This window comes from Dromiciops gliroides, chromosome 1 (assembly GCF_019393635.1).
Source record: "Dromiciops gliroides isolate mDroGli1 chromosome 1, mDroGli1.pri, whole genome shotgun sequence".
Lineage (NCBI taxonomy): Eukaryota > Metazoa > Chordata > Mammalia > Microbiotheria > Microbiotheriidae > Dromiciops > Dromiciops gliroides.
Window position 1 is genome coordinate 481,522,763 of NC_057861.1, and position 17,543 is coordinate 481,540,305.

The following is a 17,543-nucleotide window of genomic DNA, read 5'->3' on the forward strand; positions in this document are numbered from 1 at the left end:
CCCCTGGATTTAGGAGTACCTGAGTTCAAATCTGACCTCAGACACTTGACACTTATTAGCTGTGTGACCCTGGGCAAGTCACTTAACCCCAATTGCCTCACCAAAAAAAAACAAAAAAAACTATTTCTGAGGATCAGCTTCCTGTAAATTAGGAATAATACTACTGGTATTTTCTGCTTCCCAAGATTAGTACTTTAGATACCGTATAACATATACTGTATATACTGATAGCTGCCATCAGGAGAACTGGAAGTTACTGCACATTATTACCCTTTAGGCACCTATGTTCTAAGTGAAATGACTTATTAACTATTCCCCAAACTCACTATTCCATCTCCTGTCCCCATATTTTTCAGAGGTTGTCTCCCATCCCTAGAATGCAATCGTTCCTCCTCCTTAAGCACACACCCCAGTCATCTCTATTTCAATCCCTTAAAATCCCTAGCTTCTTCCCTCAAAGCGCAATTCATGGACCACCTCTTATGGGAAGCCTTTCCTGACCAACCTACTCACTTGAAATAATCCTATATATACTTACCTACTTACATGTTCTATTCATCACCATTACCATCTCCTCCCTCCAAGTCAAATACAAGCTCCCTGAGGACAGTTAGTTTTGTCTTGTCTGTGTATCCTCTGCACAAAGTATAGGGCCCTCCCTATACATAACAAGCTCTTAATAAATACTTATTGGATTGTATTTTCTGAGGCTAACCTCCAAATGGATTTTCCATCAGCATCATCCTCCTATCAATTTTTTGGGGGGGTGAGGCAATTGAGGTTAAGTGACTTGCCCAGGGTCACACAGCTAGTAAGTGTCAAGTGTTTGAGGTCGGGTTTGAACTCAGGTCCTCCTGAATCCAGGGCCAGTGCTCTATCCGCTGCGCCACCTAGCTGTCCCACCACCTATAAATTTTTGAGCACTGTCATAAACACACAGGGCTCTATCTTCCCAGAGCAAAAGGTGAAAGACTCTAAGAAATGGGCTGTTCTTTAGTTACACTAACTATGCTCTAAACAGCAAGGGACACAGCAGAACTGCACAGACCAGTAAAAGAACTAAAATACAAAACAAAGTTCAACACAGACCTGGTTTGTAGATTGGCTGATCTTTTCAGACAAACTGTTTTCCTTCAGCACTGCAGCAATAAGGTGACCAACAGCCTAGAAAACAAACAAATAAATCTAATTAACAAAGAAGTTCTTCCCACATGTCCTTCTTGCCTAAAGATAACACCAATAGGTATGGTGGAGTACTGGACATAGCATTAGGTTTCAAACGGCACCTAACAAGCAGAGGACTAATTTTATGTGTACATAAACCTGCCATTTAACCTCTCAGGACCTCAGTTTCTTCATCTGTAAAATGAGTGTAATACTACCCATAGTACCTACTTCACAGGACTGCTGGGAGGCTTGAATGATGTAGTCTATGTAAAGCACTTTCAAACTGTTACAATGCTGTGTTATTATGATTATCATCATTAGGTTTAGAAAGAACACTGAGACATTTGTCTGCCGTCACAGATCCATTAAACACACATTTGAGAGAGAAAAGAATCCATCCTTGACAAATGTCTCCTCCTTTAAGTATTACTAAGACTTGTCATGATATGGTATAGTTTTAAGCCCTTTCAATTTATTCTGCCTTTGTTAAAACTGTCCAGAAACAGCCTTAGTCCTTTGTATCTTAAACCAACATATACTTGAACTGGTGAGTCAATTCATTTTGATAAACATTGTGTCTACGATCTGCAAGATACCATGATAGTCACTGAGGAGACAAAGGCGAAAAATCAGACATCTCTTTCAACACAAAATCTACTGTAGGGGGCAGGAGGGTAGATAAAGGCATCCATGGTAATTATGACACAAGGCAGAATGTGATAAATGTAAAGGAGAGGTCCAGATAAAATATTATGAGAGATGTGCATAAGGATTACTTTCATCTGGAGGGATATAAAAGGGAAGGAAGGGAGGGAGGGAGGAAAGGACCTATCGAGGTAGGGAGGAAGGAAGGGAGGAAGGAAGGGAGGGAGGAAGGGAGGGAGGAAGGGAGGGAGGGAGGGAGGGAAGAGAGGAAAGGAAAGGGAGAAGGAAAGAGAAAGGTAAGGGGAAGAGAAAAGGGAAAAGGAGAAAGGGAAGGGGAAGGGGAAAGGAAAGGAAGAAAAGGACTGATTTGTTACACATTTCCTATGTTATAGGCACTGTGCTAAGCAAAAAGGATACAGATACAGTATAACCAAAAAGGACAGTCCCTAACCTAAAGGATCTTATATTCTAATGAGGGAAGGGGGGAGCGGGAAAGCAGGGAGCATGGCAGGAGAGGATAGGAAGGAAGTGAAGAAGAGAATAAAAGAGTGAAATAAGCATGGCCTGGGCCCTCACAAAATAATGGTCTGGCCCAGGGACTTATCAATCAGAAGAGAGGGCAAAAGGATAGCTTCATCACAACTATGTCAGCAAAGTGGAGAAGCACAAAAAAAAGGAACAGAGCCAGGAGAGAGATTGGCATGACCTAGGCACCTCAAAAGATGGAATGCCAGGCCAAGACCTCATCAAAGAGAAGGCCACATGGAGATGTGTCCAGGGTAAAGAGGAGGTAGACTGCAGGAAGAGGAATGTAAAATAAGGCTGGAAACCAAGACATAGAAGGCCTTGAATGCCAGAGTTCTGAAGTCTGTCTCTTTTTTTATTCCATAGGTAATAAAGAACAACTCAAAGTTTTAGAACAGCAGTACGACTATCAGACCTGCACATCAAAAAATATTGTTTTGGGAGCTGTCTGAAGGACTATTAGAAAATACAAAGTTGAAGGCGGGGACTCTTTTCATTTTTGTCTCTGCATAACCTCACTCCAAGCACAGTGCTTGGCACTAAAACAATTTTTGTTTAATTGGGGGAGGGAGGGAATGCTTATTAGACTGGATTGGATAGAGGATCAGGCAAGATCACAAGACTGAAAAAATAAAACCAGAAATAAAGAACTCAAATCTTTGTATGGGTCTGTGATCTCACCAATTTGAAAGTTCCTTCCAAGGATGCAGATCAATCTATCCCTGACTGCCAATTCTTGTGCATATCTTTCTTTTTTCCTCCCACATTTATTTTTAATTTATGGACTAAAACAAGCATTTCAAGGGTTCCATCCTACATGCTAGAGGCTTTCCTCAATTCTCCCTGCAGGTACCAGTGGAGTACTTTGGCCCTGCATCCACTGTCTCTTGCCATCACATTGCCCATCTTCTCTTCCTAGTGCACAATTCCTTAAGAATGTCTTTTACTCTCATTCTTCAAAATTCTACACTAGTCACATGTTGCAGACTGCTCACATTTACTAGGCTTCTTCCATGGCCTCTAGGATATTAATTTGTTTCTGTTTTTGTTTTGGGGGGTTTTTTTGCCGGGCAATGGGGATTAAGTGACTTGCCCAGAGTCACACGGCTAGTAAGTGTCAAGTGTCTGAGGCCGGATTTGAACTCAGGTCCTCCTGACTCCAGGGCCGGTGCTTTACCCACTGCGCCACCTAGCTGCCCCTAGGATATTAATTTTTAACCCTTCAGAGACAGTTACAATCCATCTCTTGCTGCCAAACAGCAACACCGGTAGAATGTTATTAAAAAGTTGAGCCTTTGCTTTCATGATAAGCATAGTGTCACTCAACGAGCTCTGCAATGTTCCAAGGGTGACCTAACCTACTCTTCTTCTCCTGTTCAAACTCTCAGCTCAAATTGTTATCCATCTGTCCTGTCTGTCTTTGTTTTATAAATTGATGAACAAGCTCTATAGGCCGTCCACCTGGGCATATATTGTAAACTGGGCTATAGAAATTCTTTTGTCAACTAGGGCTTTCCTATGCAGATGCTCAGGCCAAATTCCTTTAAAGGATTTCAAATCTAGGAAGTGTGCAACCTAAAAGAACTAGATACATTCAATGGTATCATCTGCAAAAAGGATAATCTGGAGAAGTTCACCATTCTCCAGGAATTCCTCTTTAATACTATTTTTACACTGGATCTCTTCCATCAGAATGATGAACACCTTTGGTGAGCACATATCCCCATGTTTTATTCCTTGACTGATTTTTATGATCAGAGAATCATTGATCATATCTCTTTGGTGAGAATACATCACCATGTTTTATTCCTTGACTGATTTTATGATCAGAGAATCATTGATCATATTTCTCTTGTTAGACTTTTAAAGCAATCTTAAATGATTTTAATTTATGGATGGGAGACACTCTGCTGAAAAAATGTGTAATGCAGTGTTTTATTCTGCCAAATAAAATGCTTTTTTACAATCAGCAAACAATAAAAACAATGATTCTTACAGTCTCTACATCTTTGATAAAAATTTGGTCCATTTTAAAATACTATTCGTGAAAGCCTACTTTGTGCCCTGCTAATATTTTCATGGATGATGCCCTCCATTTATATAGATGACTCATAAAGATTCTGTACAACTGCTAGAATAGGAGAAATATAGGTCAGTAGTTATTATTGTTCTCTTCCTCACCTTGTTTCAATATTAGTAAGGCCTGAAAATTTTCTCTATACCTTTACTATCTCCATTCTTCAGATGTCTCATATAACAATCCCTCAACACCCTCACAATTGTGCGGCCTCCAGCATGGATCTTCTCTATATATCATGGTCAATGCCCCTGCTTTTCCCTTAGCCTTTCTCTTTAATATCATTTCTATCTCACAATAAGCACATCTAGGTCTGTGTCGTTACAGTGGTACCACTGTCCTTGGTGAAAAAAAAAAAGTTTATTGTCATTTTTACACATATTTTCCATTTTTAATTTTTTTTTGTCCTTAAATATCTTTAAGATGTCTTTGTTTAGTTGGACTCTTGCCAGTCTTCCACTGCTTCTGTCTACTTTTTAAAGTGATACTGCTCACAATCAACCATTATTCTTCCTCACAAAATTTTATGAACTTATATTCTAAACCTGTATACCCTTTGGAAATAATTTCTCTCCACTGGCAACAAAATCATTTGTTTGCTGCCCAATAAGAATGGGCAGCTAGATGGCACAGTGGATGGAATGCTGGACTTGGCTTAAGAAAGACCTGAGTTTAAACCCTGCCTCATACTTTTAGTAGATCTGTGACTATAGGCAAGTCATTTAACCTGTATTAATTTCAGTTTTCTCATCTGCAAAATTAAGATAATAATAGCAATAATCCTTAATGGGATTAAATGACATAACACATAAAATGCTTTGCAAACCTCAAGACCCTATAAAAATGCTAGCTATCATTTAAAGCTTTGGGGGGTCTTTTGGTCCCTTTGTCCATTTCCCATTTTTGACAGTCAATTGTTTCTTAAGCTTGGACTAAATTGTTTAAATCCATCTTTTTTCTCATTTTTTGTTTTTACTTCTTATTGTCTTTAACTCGTTCTGATCTTCTGACAAGTCAGTGGTCTGACTACACAGACAGCTGGCTCAGGGATAAATCCAAATCAATAACAAGTCTTTTCCTGATTCTTCAAATATAATCATCGTTGGGAAGTTAGAGGGGGGATGCTATTGGGTATTCAATATCAACTCTTTTCTCAAAAAAGAGTTTATGATATAAGAGGAACAAGGCTTCTATGTAATCAGAAGCCTTTGGTCCCTCTCACTCAATTCTATCTCAATGATGCCTTCTGATATACTTCCCTCTATCTTCATCTTTTCCAAATTTTACACTGAAGTTATCAAGTATCAGAGTATATATTGATTTAATTTAGAGGATATTCTCAAATTCTTCACAGAATTCCTCTACCTCAGTAAATGAGGTTGTTGTATAATCTATAATTTGCATCAGGACTTCAATACGAACTGTCACCTGTGCAGACATCGATCACTAGAAAGAATCTGCCCATCCCTTTCCATGCCTCAACATATCTACCTCCAAAGTCCGAGATCAGATTGTAGTTTTGGTAGACACTTCTCTAAAGGAAAGTTCTGGATTTGGGGGCAATAAGTAGAAGTTTGTCCTTCCTTCCTTTTAATCTAAGTCATCTTTGACTTCTCACTCTTCCTCACCTCCCACAGGCAGTGGGCCAATCTTTCTACCTCCATATCACTTTGATCTGTCCTCTTATCTCTACTATACAACCCTCAGCACCAATTACCTGGGCTATTAAAAAAGCTTCCTATTTAATCCCCCTACCTCAAGTGATTCCCTCCACCCAGATGCCAAAGTTACCTTCCTAAAGCACAGGTCTGATTATGTTCTTCTACTCAATAAACTCCAATGGCTCTCTAGTGACTCTAGGATAAAATGTTATTTTATCTTTATTTCTTCATTTAAAAATTTCTTTTTTTCTTTGTTTTATAGTGTCCATGATTAATACAGTAGTAGATATATAATCCACAGATAAGTAAACATACATATATTAAGAGTGTATGCTTAGGGGCATCTAGGTGGTACAGTGGATAAAGTACCAGCCTTGGATTCAGGAGGACCTGGGTTCAAATCTGGCTTCAGACACTTGACACTTACTAGCTGTGTGACCCTGGGCAAGTCAGTTAACCCTCACTGCCCCACAAAAAAAGAGTGTATGTGTAACAGTGTTTTACTGTGGGGAGGAGCCAAGATGGCAGAAGAAAGACATTCAACGCACAGAGCTCTTGATACAATTACCCTAGAAACAGCAATAAAAGAATCCCTGGAGTAAAAAACCCACAAAAATACAGGCTGAGATTATTTTCGAGCTATAGATAGATTACAGGGAGCCGTGTTGGGCTACCGGTAAAGTCCAACCCCACGATCACGCTGACAGAGACCCCAGGCACGCCAAATGGAGGAATTTACCCCAGAGCCTCTGAATCAGCTACAGCACCAGCGTCTTCTGGAACTGAGCATGCAGTCAGGTGAGAGGGCTGAATGGCTGGCAGGGAGGAAAGTGCAGGGGTATCAGCAGGACCTAGGGAGAATTTCACTGTCCCACCTCAGCGGGGAACCAGGAAGAAATCCTGAGCAGCGGGAGGCCCAGGTGGGGGAGGGGCGCAGGCTCCTCAAAGCTAAGAACCATACCCCAGAAAGCTTTGCTGGTTGGGTTCTTTAGTAAGTAGGCTTAAGGTTATCTTCGGACCGGAGAACAGGCCAGGCAAGAAAAAAATGTTCCCTCCCTCAAACCAAAATACCTGGGACCCTCTGAAGGTGGAAACAGTAGTATAGCCTAAAAGCATGGCCCCCCATTGGGGAGTTTAAAATCAAGTAAAAGATGAGCAAGCAAAGAAAGTTCAGAACTATAGAAAGTTTCTTCAGCGACAAGGAGGATCAAGTTGTACCCTCAGAAAAGGAAATCAACCACAGGGCCCCTACATCCAAAGCTTCCAAGAAAAATATGAACTGGTCTCAGGCCATGGAAGCTCTCAAAAGGGACTTTGAAGAGAAAGTAGGAGAGAAAGAAGGAAGATATAGAGAGAGGGAGGAAAGAATGGAAAGAGAAATGAGAGCAATGCAGGAGAGTCATGAGAAAAAAGTCAACAATTTGAAAAGTCAAATGGAAAAGGAGATTAAAAAAACTGTCTGATGAAAATAATTGCCTAAGAATTAGGATTGAACAAATGGAAGCTAGTGACTTTATGAGAAACCAAGACACAGTAAAACAAATCCAACTGAATGAAAAAATAGAGGGCAATGTGAAATATCTCCTTGGAAAAACAGATGACCTGGAAAATAAATTCAGGAGAGATCATTTGAAAATCATTGGACTACCTGAAAACCATGACCAAAACAAGAGCTTAGACACCAAGATTGTGAGGGAAAATTGCCCTAATGTTCTAGAAGCAGAAGCTAAAATAGAAATTGAAAGAATCCACCGATCACCTCCTGAAAGAGATCCTAAAAGGAAAACCTCCAGGAATATTATAGCCAAATTCCAGAACTCCCAGGTCAAGGAGAAAATATTGCAAGCAGCTAGAAAAAAGGAATTCGGGGCAGCTAGGTGGCGCAGTGGATAGAGCACCGGCCCTGGATTCAGGAGGACCTGAGTTCAAATCCGGCCTTAGACACTTAACACTTACTAGCTGTGTGACCCTGGGCAAAGCACTTAAAACCCAATTGCCGGGGGCAGCTAGGTAGCGCAGTGGATAGAGCACCGGCCCTGGAATCAGGAGTACCTGAGTTCAAATCCGACCTCAGACACTTGACACTTACTAGCTGTGTGGCCCTGGGCAAGTCACTTAACCCCCATTGCCTCACTTAAAAAAAAAACAAAACCCAATTGCCTAACCAAAAAAAAAAAAAAGAAAGACAGAAAGAAAGAAAGAGAAAAAGAAAAAATGAATTCAAATACTGTGGAGCTCCAATAAGGATAAAGCAAGATCTAGCAGCATCTACATTAAAGGACTGGAGGGCATGGAATATGATATTCCAGAGGGCAAAGGAACTTGGACTACAGCCAAAAATCACATACCCAGCAAAACTGAATATAATCTTTCAGAGGAAAAAAAATGGGACTTCAATGAAAAAGAAGACTTTCAGGCATTTGTGATGAAAAGATCTGAACCGAATAGAAAATTTGACTTTCAAATACAAGACCCTGGAGAATCATAAAAAGGTAAACAGGGAAAAGAAATGACAAGGGATATTAAAAGGTTAAACTGTTTACATTCATACATGAGAAAATAATACTTCCAACTCATAAGAACTTTTTCAGTAAGGAATACACCCTGAACTGAATATGAAGGGATAGTATTTGTAAAACATGTATTGTTTTATTTATTTATTTATTGTTTTTTGTGGAGCAAACAGGGTGGGTTGCTGAGTGTCTGGGGCCAGATTTGGGCTCTGGGCCTGCTGGGCCCAGGGCTAGTGCTTTGTCCACTGTGCCACCTAGCTAAGCCATGATGACATCTTTAAAATAGGGTTGAGAGGTAGGAGGAATAGAATGGGGGAGGGGTAAGGGAAGGGGTGGAATGGGGAGAGGTAGCTCACATGAAGGAAACAAGAAAAAAGCTTATGGAGGGGAGGGGAAGAGGGGGAAGGTGTGGGGGAGTGAGTGAATCTCGCTATCATCAGAATTGGCTCAGAGCAAATAACATACATACTCAAGCAGGTACAGTAATATATTTTTACCCTGAGGAAAAGTGGGAGGAGAAGGAGATGGCGGGGTAGGGGACAAGAGGGGAAGGAGGGAAGGGAAGTTTGGGGGAGGGAGCTCCCAATTGGGAAGAGTAATCTATTTAACCCTATAGGAAAGTAGGAGGGGAAGAGGATAAGGACGGAAGGGTGAATGAAGGGAGGGTACAGCCGGGGAGCGGGCAGTCAGTAGCAAAACACTGTCTATGGAGAGTTTTCCTTCTGACCTCAGTAGCATACATAACTTCAGGGTGGGCCAGGTGTGGCCCCTCCCAAATGAGTCAGCTAAATTCCAATAATTTTTACCACAAGCTATTATTATCGATTATTAGAACTACAGGGGAAAATGGTGATGCTTCAGATAAGGGTACAACCAACCTAGTGAAATCACTTCAGACCAGAGGTATCAAACACATGGCCCACAAGCCACATGTGGCCTGTAAGACTCCTTAGTGTGGTCCAAACCAGATTAAGATGTAATTGGAGCAGTGGTTAAAGCACCAGCCCTGGATTCAGGAGTACCTGAGTTCAAATCCGGCCTCAGACACTTAACACTTACTAGCTGTGTGACCCTGGGCAAGTCACTTAACCCCCATTGCCCCGCAAAAAAAAAAAAAAAAAAGATGTAATTGGAAAATATTTAACAAAAATAAATAAAAATACAATAATACATAAATAATGTTAATATGTGATTATATAAGTTGATATATGGCCTGCAAAGATCCTTATGTCTAATTTAGTGGTCTCATTTCTATTTGAATTGGTAGATAAGGGCAGCTAAGCGGCACAGTGGATAGAGTGCCAGGCCTGGTGTCAGGGAGACTCATCTTCTTGAGTTCAAAGCTGGCCTCAGACACTTACTGACTGTGTAACCCTGGACAAGTCATTTAACCTCATTTGCCTCAGCTTCCTCATGTGTAAAAAATGAGCTAGAGAAGGAAGAAGCAAACTACTCCAGTGTCTTGGCCAAGAAAACCCCAAATGGGGTGACAAAGAGTCAGGTGAGAATGAACAACAACTTCAGACAAACCGAACAGGACAGAAAGAAATGGGTCACAGGAGAACTTGGGACTTCTGAGACCTGGAACTGTTAAACCTTCCAGAAAAGAAACTAAAGCAGGTAGGTATGAGGTGGTAAATGACACCCAGAAGAGGAATCTCTGGGAACCTGATAGGGAACACTTTCCTCCATCTAGGAAGTCAAGCATCAAGGAAAAAAAATCAAAGAATACTAAGACAGTTGCAGAAAGAAAGTAGAGTATAATTCAAGGTCAGAGATTTGACTAAAAAAAAAAGACCTAAACTCCTCAATAGAATGGTAGCTCCTTCAGGAGAATGCCTGCTTTGTTTTCGTTCCCCCCATTTTTGTCTTTGCATCCCAAGTGCCTAGTATATAGGAGGTGGTTAATAAATGCTTGCTGGAATGCATTAGACCTACCAGTGGTGTCAACACAAATCCCCTTAGGGTTGGGAGTCAAAGAATCTGGGTCTGGGTTACAAACCAAATAGAACAACCCAGAAGAAAACAAATATAACAGCATTCAATAAATCCCAAAATATGATCTACTGAGAAAGAGTTCCCTATTTAACAAGAATTCCTGGGGAAATTGGAGAACAGATTGACAGGAATTAGCTTTAGGCCAAAATCTCAGTGTATCCCACAATAATCTTGAAATGTATTTGTGACCTAAATACAAAAGCTCATGTCAAAAAAATAATTATAGGACTGACGAGCCTAGGCGGAGAAGAGGTCAAGGGGCGGCTGACGAGATTAAGGGGGTCAGACAAGGACAGACAAGAAGAGGTCAAGGGGCTGCTGAGAAGACGGCAAAGGTTGGAGAAGACAGACAGGGGGCTACAAGGACACAGGAGAAGACGAGAAGGACTAGGAGCAGGGAAAAGAGAGGCCAAAGGGCAGACTGACAAAGCAGACAGACAGAAGGTCGGTGAGAGAGAAACACAGGGGTTCAGCAGTGGCAGTAAGGAGAGGAAAGTTAGAAGCAGGGGGATTTACAAAGTGAAAGGGGCTCGGACTTAGAATAAAGGACCTGAGTGCCCTAAGGCAAGCAGCGGCTAAGGCCCTTATTGTATTCAAGAAGTTCCAAAGAGACAGTGGAAAGGGACACACAGCAATGCAGTCAGGTTATACATTTTATTTCCCTGTATTCTTAATTTTAAATAGTATCTCATAAATAAACTCTTCTTTGATTATTTAGTTAAGAGGCTTCTTAATATTTAGTTTATAAATTTTGGGAGTGGAGCAGTGTGGTGGAACTTCATATAAATAGCCCATATTAAATTAATAGCAGTCAGATAGCCAAACAGTCAACAGTCCCAGATTAAGTACCCCAGTCAGCTTTAGCCCCCAAAATTAAGCTAGTCAGTAAAAATATTTTCACATAAGCAAGAACAAAGAGATGTGTCAGTAAAAAGGACCTACATCCTATTTGCAGGGTGGGCCAAAAGTCATGATGTTTTAATAACTTTAGGAAAATTGTTTTTCTTTACTTTTTAATGAGATTTGATTTTTCACATGTAATATAAATTCATTTCCTATATACCCTTCATATGATGCTATGGTATTGTAAATTTAAAACAAAAAGTAAAGGAATTATCAAATATTGAAACCTCTTCTTGACTTTTGGCTAACCCTGTAGATTATCATAAGAGAAGGTAGACCCCACACTGGCCTTGAAGACTTCTTATGCTTCTTCCATGTTTTGTTATTTTAAATCTGTTTATTCACTTATAGGAACTAAAAACAAAAAGCTTTAGAAGACCTGAAAAAGATTGTGTGCTTACTATGGAGACATCAGAGTAGGAACACAAGCAGCACCTGCATGCCCCCCTGAAGAAAAGCTGAAAGAACTCCAGCGAGAGAGCAGGTGGTGTCTATGCCAAGGAAATAAGAGACCTCACAAAGAAGAAAGCATGTCACAGGGTACTAAGCTTGGACCGGTAAAAGCATGGCACATCACCTCACACAGGATCATTCTAAAAATTCATTCTTTTTGTACAATAACACAAATATAGAATATAAGACATTAAGATAAACCTGAACTCAGTGCTGGACATACTATTCAAACTGCCTTTTTGAAAAAGAAAAAGAAAAAGTCACCAGTAAATAGTTCCTTTCTTAAGGACAAAAATGGCAAAAAAAAAACACCCAAATGCCTATTTGGGAGAAGTGTGACTTAATCAAAGTTCTAGTGTGCTCAGAAGGGAATTGTGCTGTAACAGGAGAGTGCAAGGAAAGTGATCTGGTTAAGATAATTACTTCCTTAGGTAGTATATTTCTAATGAATCATCTTGTGATTTTGATTTTGGCTTTTTATTATTTTCTTTTAAAAGGAAATGTTTATAAGCAGAGCAAAACTATTTAAAAGTCAAAAATTCCAAAGTTTTATTAACATGACAGTGAAATTTACCGGTTGCCAACATGATAATTACCTGTGACTGGATAAGGGAATTAGGAAATTCAAACCTTTTTCTTATATCTTCTGACATTTTTGCTTATCATACAAGATAGAAAGAACCTGCAAAAGATAAGAGAATACTTATTAGTACTAAAAATGGAATCTGCAGCAAATTAATTACTCCTTTGAGGAAAAACCCACAACCCTAAATTAATAAAGCAATTCATTCAGAAGACACTTAAACACTTGAAACAAAATGTATAACCAACTCTTCAGCATACCCTGAGACATGTCCTTTCTTATTAACCATGTGTTTCAGTGCTGTGATGAATGAATGCCGGTAAATCTCTGATACTAAGTAATACTAAAATAGAAACTCTGAATGCAAAAGGGCGAATGACACATTAAAAAAAAGTCCAAATAAAATATAAAAGAGACAAAAACTTTGAAATTTCCACAAAAAGTAGATGAGGTGGAAGCATTTTCATTTTCAAGTGGACTGAATTCCTCATCTTGCAGTCAAATTTTCACACTTCAATAACTAACATACCTACTATTCCCAAGACAAAAACAGTCATCTCCCACCACCATGCCTTTGCCTGGAAAGCTAGCCTTCCTTACTTTTTCATCTTAGAACCACTAGAACCCTCCAAGGCTCATCTTAAATGCTACCCCCTCTTTTTTTTTCTGATTTCTCTACTCCTCTCACAATGCTGTCTTACTTGTTGCCCACTCTACCTGAAATTATTTGGGTGCATATTGTTCCCCATCCCAAATGCCAAACATAGTGCCCAGCTTATAAGCGGGCACTTAATAAAGGCAGGATGGATTTTTCCACCCATCATTCAGAGGTGTCACTCGCTACTCCTTCAACCAATATGTATCACAACCCCTCCATATCTTGTCATCTTTTTTTTTGGGGGGGGGGTGGTGAGGCACTTGGGGTTAAGTGACTTGCCCAGAGTCACATAGCTAGTGTTAAGTGTCTGAGGTCGGATTTGAACTCAGGTCCTGCTCGCCGTCCCACATCTTGTCATGTTGTATAAGTCTTCTCAAACTTTTTCCCTAAAGTTCCTCCATGAGAGAATTTAATTTAATTTACTGACAAACTTCCTTTTATTCCTTTAGCACCTCAAAGATAACCTAGACTTTCCATCTGTTGATTCTCATCGCTACATTCCTGGCCCACTTCTTCTAATCATACACTTCCTCAAAAACATCTTTTATGACATTTCTTATGTCTAGGTCATCCTTGGCAGAATTATTTCCTCCTGTTTAACCCACTATGTAGCTTTCCAATGCCCTTTGTGTTGTCATTAGACTTTCAAAAGAAAATCAAGATATCAAACTGTAAATACACTATCAGCTAGTACTAAAAATGTGAAAAAACAAGTGTGCCATCCTCAAAGGAAGGAAACAGGGCAACTAGGTAGCACAGTGGATAAAGCACTGGCCCTGGATTCAGGAGGACCTGAGTTCAAATCCAGCCTCAGATATTTGACATTTACTAGCTGTGGGACCCTGGGCAAGTCGCTTAACCCTCATTGCCCTACAAAAAAATTTAAAAAAACAAAGCAAAACAAAACAAAACAAAACATTCATATTGGGGCAGCTAGGTGGCGCAGTGGATAGAGCACCAGCCCTGGATTCGGGAGGACCTGAGTTCAAATCCAGCCTCAAACACCTAACACTTACTAGCTGTGTGACCCTGGGCAAGTCACTTAACCCCAATTGCCTCACCCCCGCAAAAAAAGAAAGAAAAGGAAGGAAACAAGTGCCTACCATGTGTCTCTTGGGAAAGGAAGGAAATTAGTGCCTACCATGTGCCACTGTGCTAATCAAAGAGGAGGAAAAAGAGCTAGGATGGGAGAGAGGGAGGAAGGCATGGAGGGAGGGAGGTAGATGGAGCGATCACAGTGCCTAGCTGTGCCTGGCATGTTTTGTGTATGTGTGTGTGTGTGTGTGTGTGTGTGTGTGTGTATGTATATATGTGTGTGTGTATATATAGTATGTGTGTGTGTGTATATGTACCTACTGTGTGCCAGGCACTGTGCTAAGAACTTAATTATCTCATCCGATCCTCACAACAAGCCTAGGAAGTAAGTGTTGTTATTACCAGCATTTTACTGTTAAGAAAACTGAGTTAGAGGTTAAATGACCTGCTCAAGGTCACACAACTGGTTGCATAGCTAGTCACACAGCTATCTGAGGCTAGATTTGGACTCAAGTGTTCCTCCAGGCCATGTATTCTATAAACTGAGCTCTGACCATCTGGTTGGCTGATTCATATAATCTTACCTCTGAAAGGAACCAGAAAGATCATCTATTCAGTAGAGACTATAACATACAGAAGAAAGCTATCTATAATCATATGAAAAAATGCTCTAGATCATTATTGATCAGAGAAATGCAAATTAAAACTCTAAGGTACCCCCTCACACCTATCAGAGTAGCAAATATAAGAGAAATGGAAAATATTGGATGTTGGAGGGGATATGGGAAAGCAGGGATGCTAATCCACTGTTGGTGGAGGTGTGAAAAGATCCAACCATTCTGGAGAGCAATGCGGAACTATGTCCAAAGGGCTATAGAACTGTGCATACCCTTTGATCCAGCAATACCACTGCTACCTTTATATCCCAAAGACATCCCCAAAAAGAGAAAAAGTCCTATTTGTACAAAAATATTCATAACAGCTCTTTTTGTGGTGGCTAAGAATTGGAAATCGAAGGAATGCCCATCAATTGGAGAATAGCTAAACAAACTGTGGTATATGATGGTGATGAAATATTACTGTACTATAAGAAATGATAAGCAGGATGACTTCAGAAAAGCCTCAAAAGACATGTATGAAATGATGTATTGTGAAGTGAGCAGAACCAAGAGAACATTGTGCACAGAAATAGCAATACTGTTTGATGAAGAACTGTGAATGACTTGACTATTCACAATTATACAATGCTCCAAGACAATCCCAAAGGACTATTAATGAAACATACTATCCACCTCCAAAGAAAGAACTGATATTGATGGAACAGACTGAAGTATGCTATTTTTCACTTTCTTTCATTTTTTTCTTTTAATCAAGTTTTTTTATACAGAATGACAAATATGGTAATGTTTTACATAATCATACATGTATAACCCATATCTGATTGTTTGCTGCCTCAGAGAGAGGGGGAAGGGGATGGAGGGAAAGAGGGATAAAAACCGGAATCCAAAAATATAAATAAAAATGTTTATTATTAAAAAAAGAAGAAGAAAAAATTGTAAATGTGAATGTAAATGGGATGAGGTCCACCATAAAATGGAAGCAGATAGCAGAATGAATCAGAAACCATAATCCAACAATATGTTGTTTATAAGAGACACACTTGAAACACAGGCACAGAATTAAAATAAGGAGATGAAACAGAATCTATTATGCTTCAGTTGAAGTAAAAAAGGCAGAGGTAGCAATCATGATCTCAGACAAAACAAAAGCAAAAATAGACAATTCAAAGAGATAATTAGGGAAACTATATTTTGGGGGGGTTTTTGTTTTGTTGTTTTGTTTTGGTTTTTGGTGAGGCAATTGGGGTTAAGTGACTTGCCCAGGGTCACACAGCTAGTAAGTGTTAAGTGTTTGAGGCCAGATTTGAACTCTGGACCTCTTGAATCCAGGGCCAGTGCTCTATCCACTGTGCCACCTAGCTGCCCTCTGGGAAACTACATTTTGATAAAAGAAATCATAGACAATGAAGTAATATCAAAAGTTTTTACAGCAAGTTTCTCTGAGAAAGGCCTCTTTTCTCAAATATATAGGGAACTAGGAGGCAGTTAGGTGGCACAGTAGATAAAGCACCAGCCATGGATTCAGGAGGACCTGAGTTCAAATCCAGCCTCAGACATGACACTTATTAGCTATGTAACCCTGGGCAAGTCTCTTAACCCTCATTGCCCCACAAAAACAAAAACAAAAAAACCCAAATATATAGGGAACTGAATTAAGTCTATAAAAATAAAAGCCATTTCCCAAATGACAAATTGTGAAGGGATATGAACAAGCAGTTTTCAGAAGAAATCAAAGATATCCAGAGACATTTTTTTTTAATGTTCTAAATTACTGATTGGAAACATGCAAATTTAAACTCTGAGGTCCCATCTCTTACCTGTCAGAAATGACAAAAGCTGGAGGGAAAATAGGAACATTAACGAACTGTTGGTAGAGCTGTGAACTGGCCCAACCATTCTGAGAAACAATTTAAAACTATGCCTAAAAGGCTATAAAACTGTCCATACACCTTCTACCCAGCAATACTACTACTACTACTACTACTACTACTACTACTACTACTACTACTACTACTACTACTACTACTACTGCTACTGCTACTGCTACTACTACGTCTGTATCCCAAAAAAGATCAAAAAAAGGAAAAGGAAAAGAACTTATATATACAAAAATATTTACAGCAACTCTTTTTATGGTAGCAAAAAATTGGAAATGGTAGGGCTGCCCACCAATTAGGGAATGGCTAAACAAGTTATGACATATGACTGTGGTGGATACTATTGTACTATAAGAAATGACAAGGAAAGGGCAGCTAGGTGGTGCAGTGGATAGATTACTGGCCCTGGAGTCAGGAGGACCTGAGTTCAAATCCAGCCTCAGACACTTAACACTTACTAGCTGTGTGACCCTGGGCAAGTCACTTAACCCCAATTGCCTCACAAAAACAAACAAAAGTAATGCACAATTTAAAAAATCTTTTTAATTTTAAAAAAAAAAGAAATGACAAGGAAGATGATTTCAAAAAAACATGGGAAGACCTAAATGAACTGACACAAAGTGAAGTGAGCAGAACTGAGATCACTGTATACAGTAATAGCAATACTGTAATGATAAACTGTAAAAGACTTAAATACTCTGTATAATACAATGACCCAAGAAAATTCCAAAGGACTCATGATGAAAAATGCTATCTACCTCTAGAGAGAGAACTCACGACCTGAGTGCAAACTGAAATACAGTTTTCTGTCTTCATTTTTCTTCCTTT

The 17,543-nt window shown here is 39.7% G+C and overlaps 1 protein-coding gene across 1 annotated transcript in view; it reads right to left on the reverse strand.

The window, feature by feature from the left end:
- The window catches only part of FOCAD (focadhesin), a 380,224-nt gene that overhangs the window by 345,265 nt on the left and 17,416 nt on the right, over nucleotides 1-17,543 (reverse strand). Inside the window, exons 2-3 of the mRNA XM_043979236.1 lie at nucleotides 12,539-12,624; nucleotides 1,090-1,164 (exon numbers count right to left, since the gene is read on the reverse strand). Coding sequence (XP_043835171.1) covers nucleotides 1,090-1,164; nucleotides 12,539-12,595 — 132 coding nt within the window. The 5' untranslated portion in view covers nucleotides 12,596-12,624. The remainder of the gene's footprint in view (nucleotides 1-1,089; nucleotides 1,165-12,538; nucleotides 12,625-17,543) is intronic.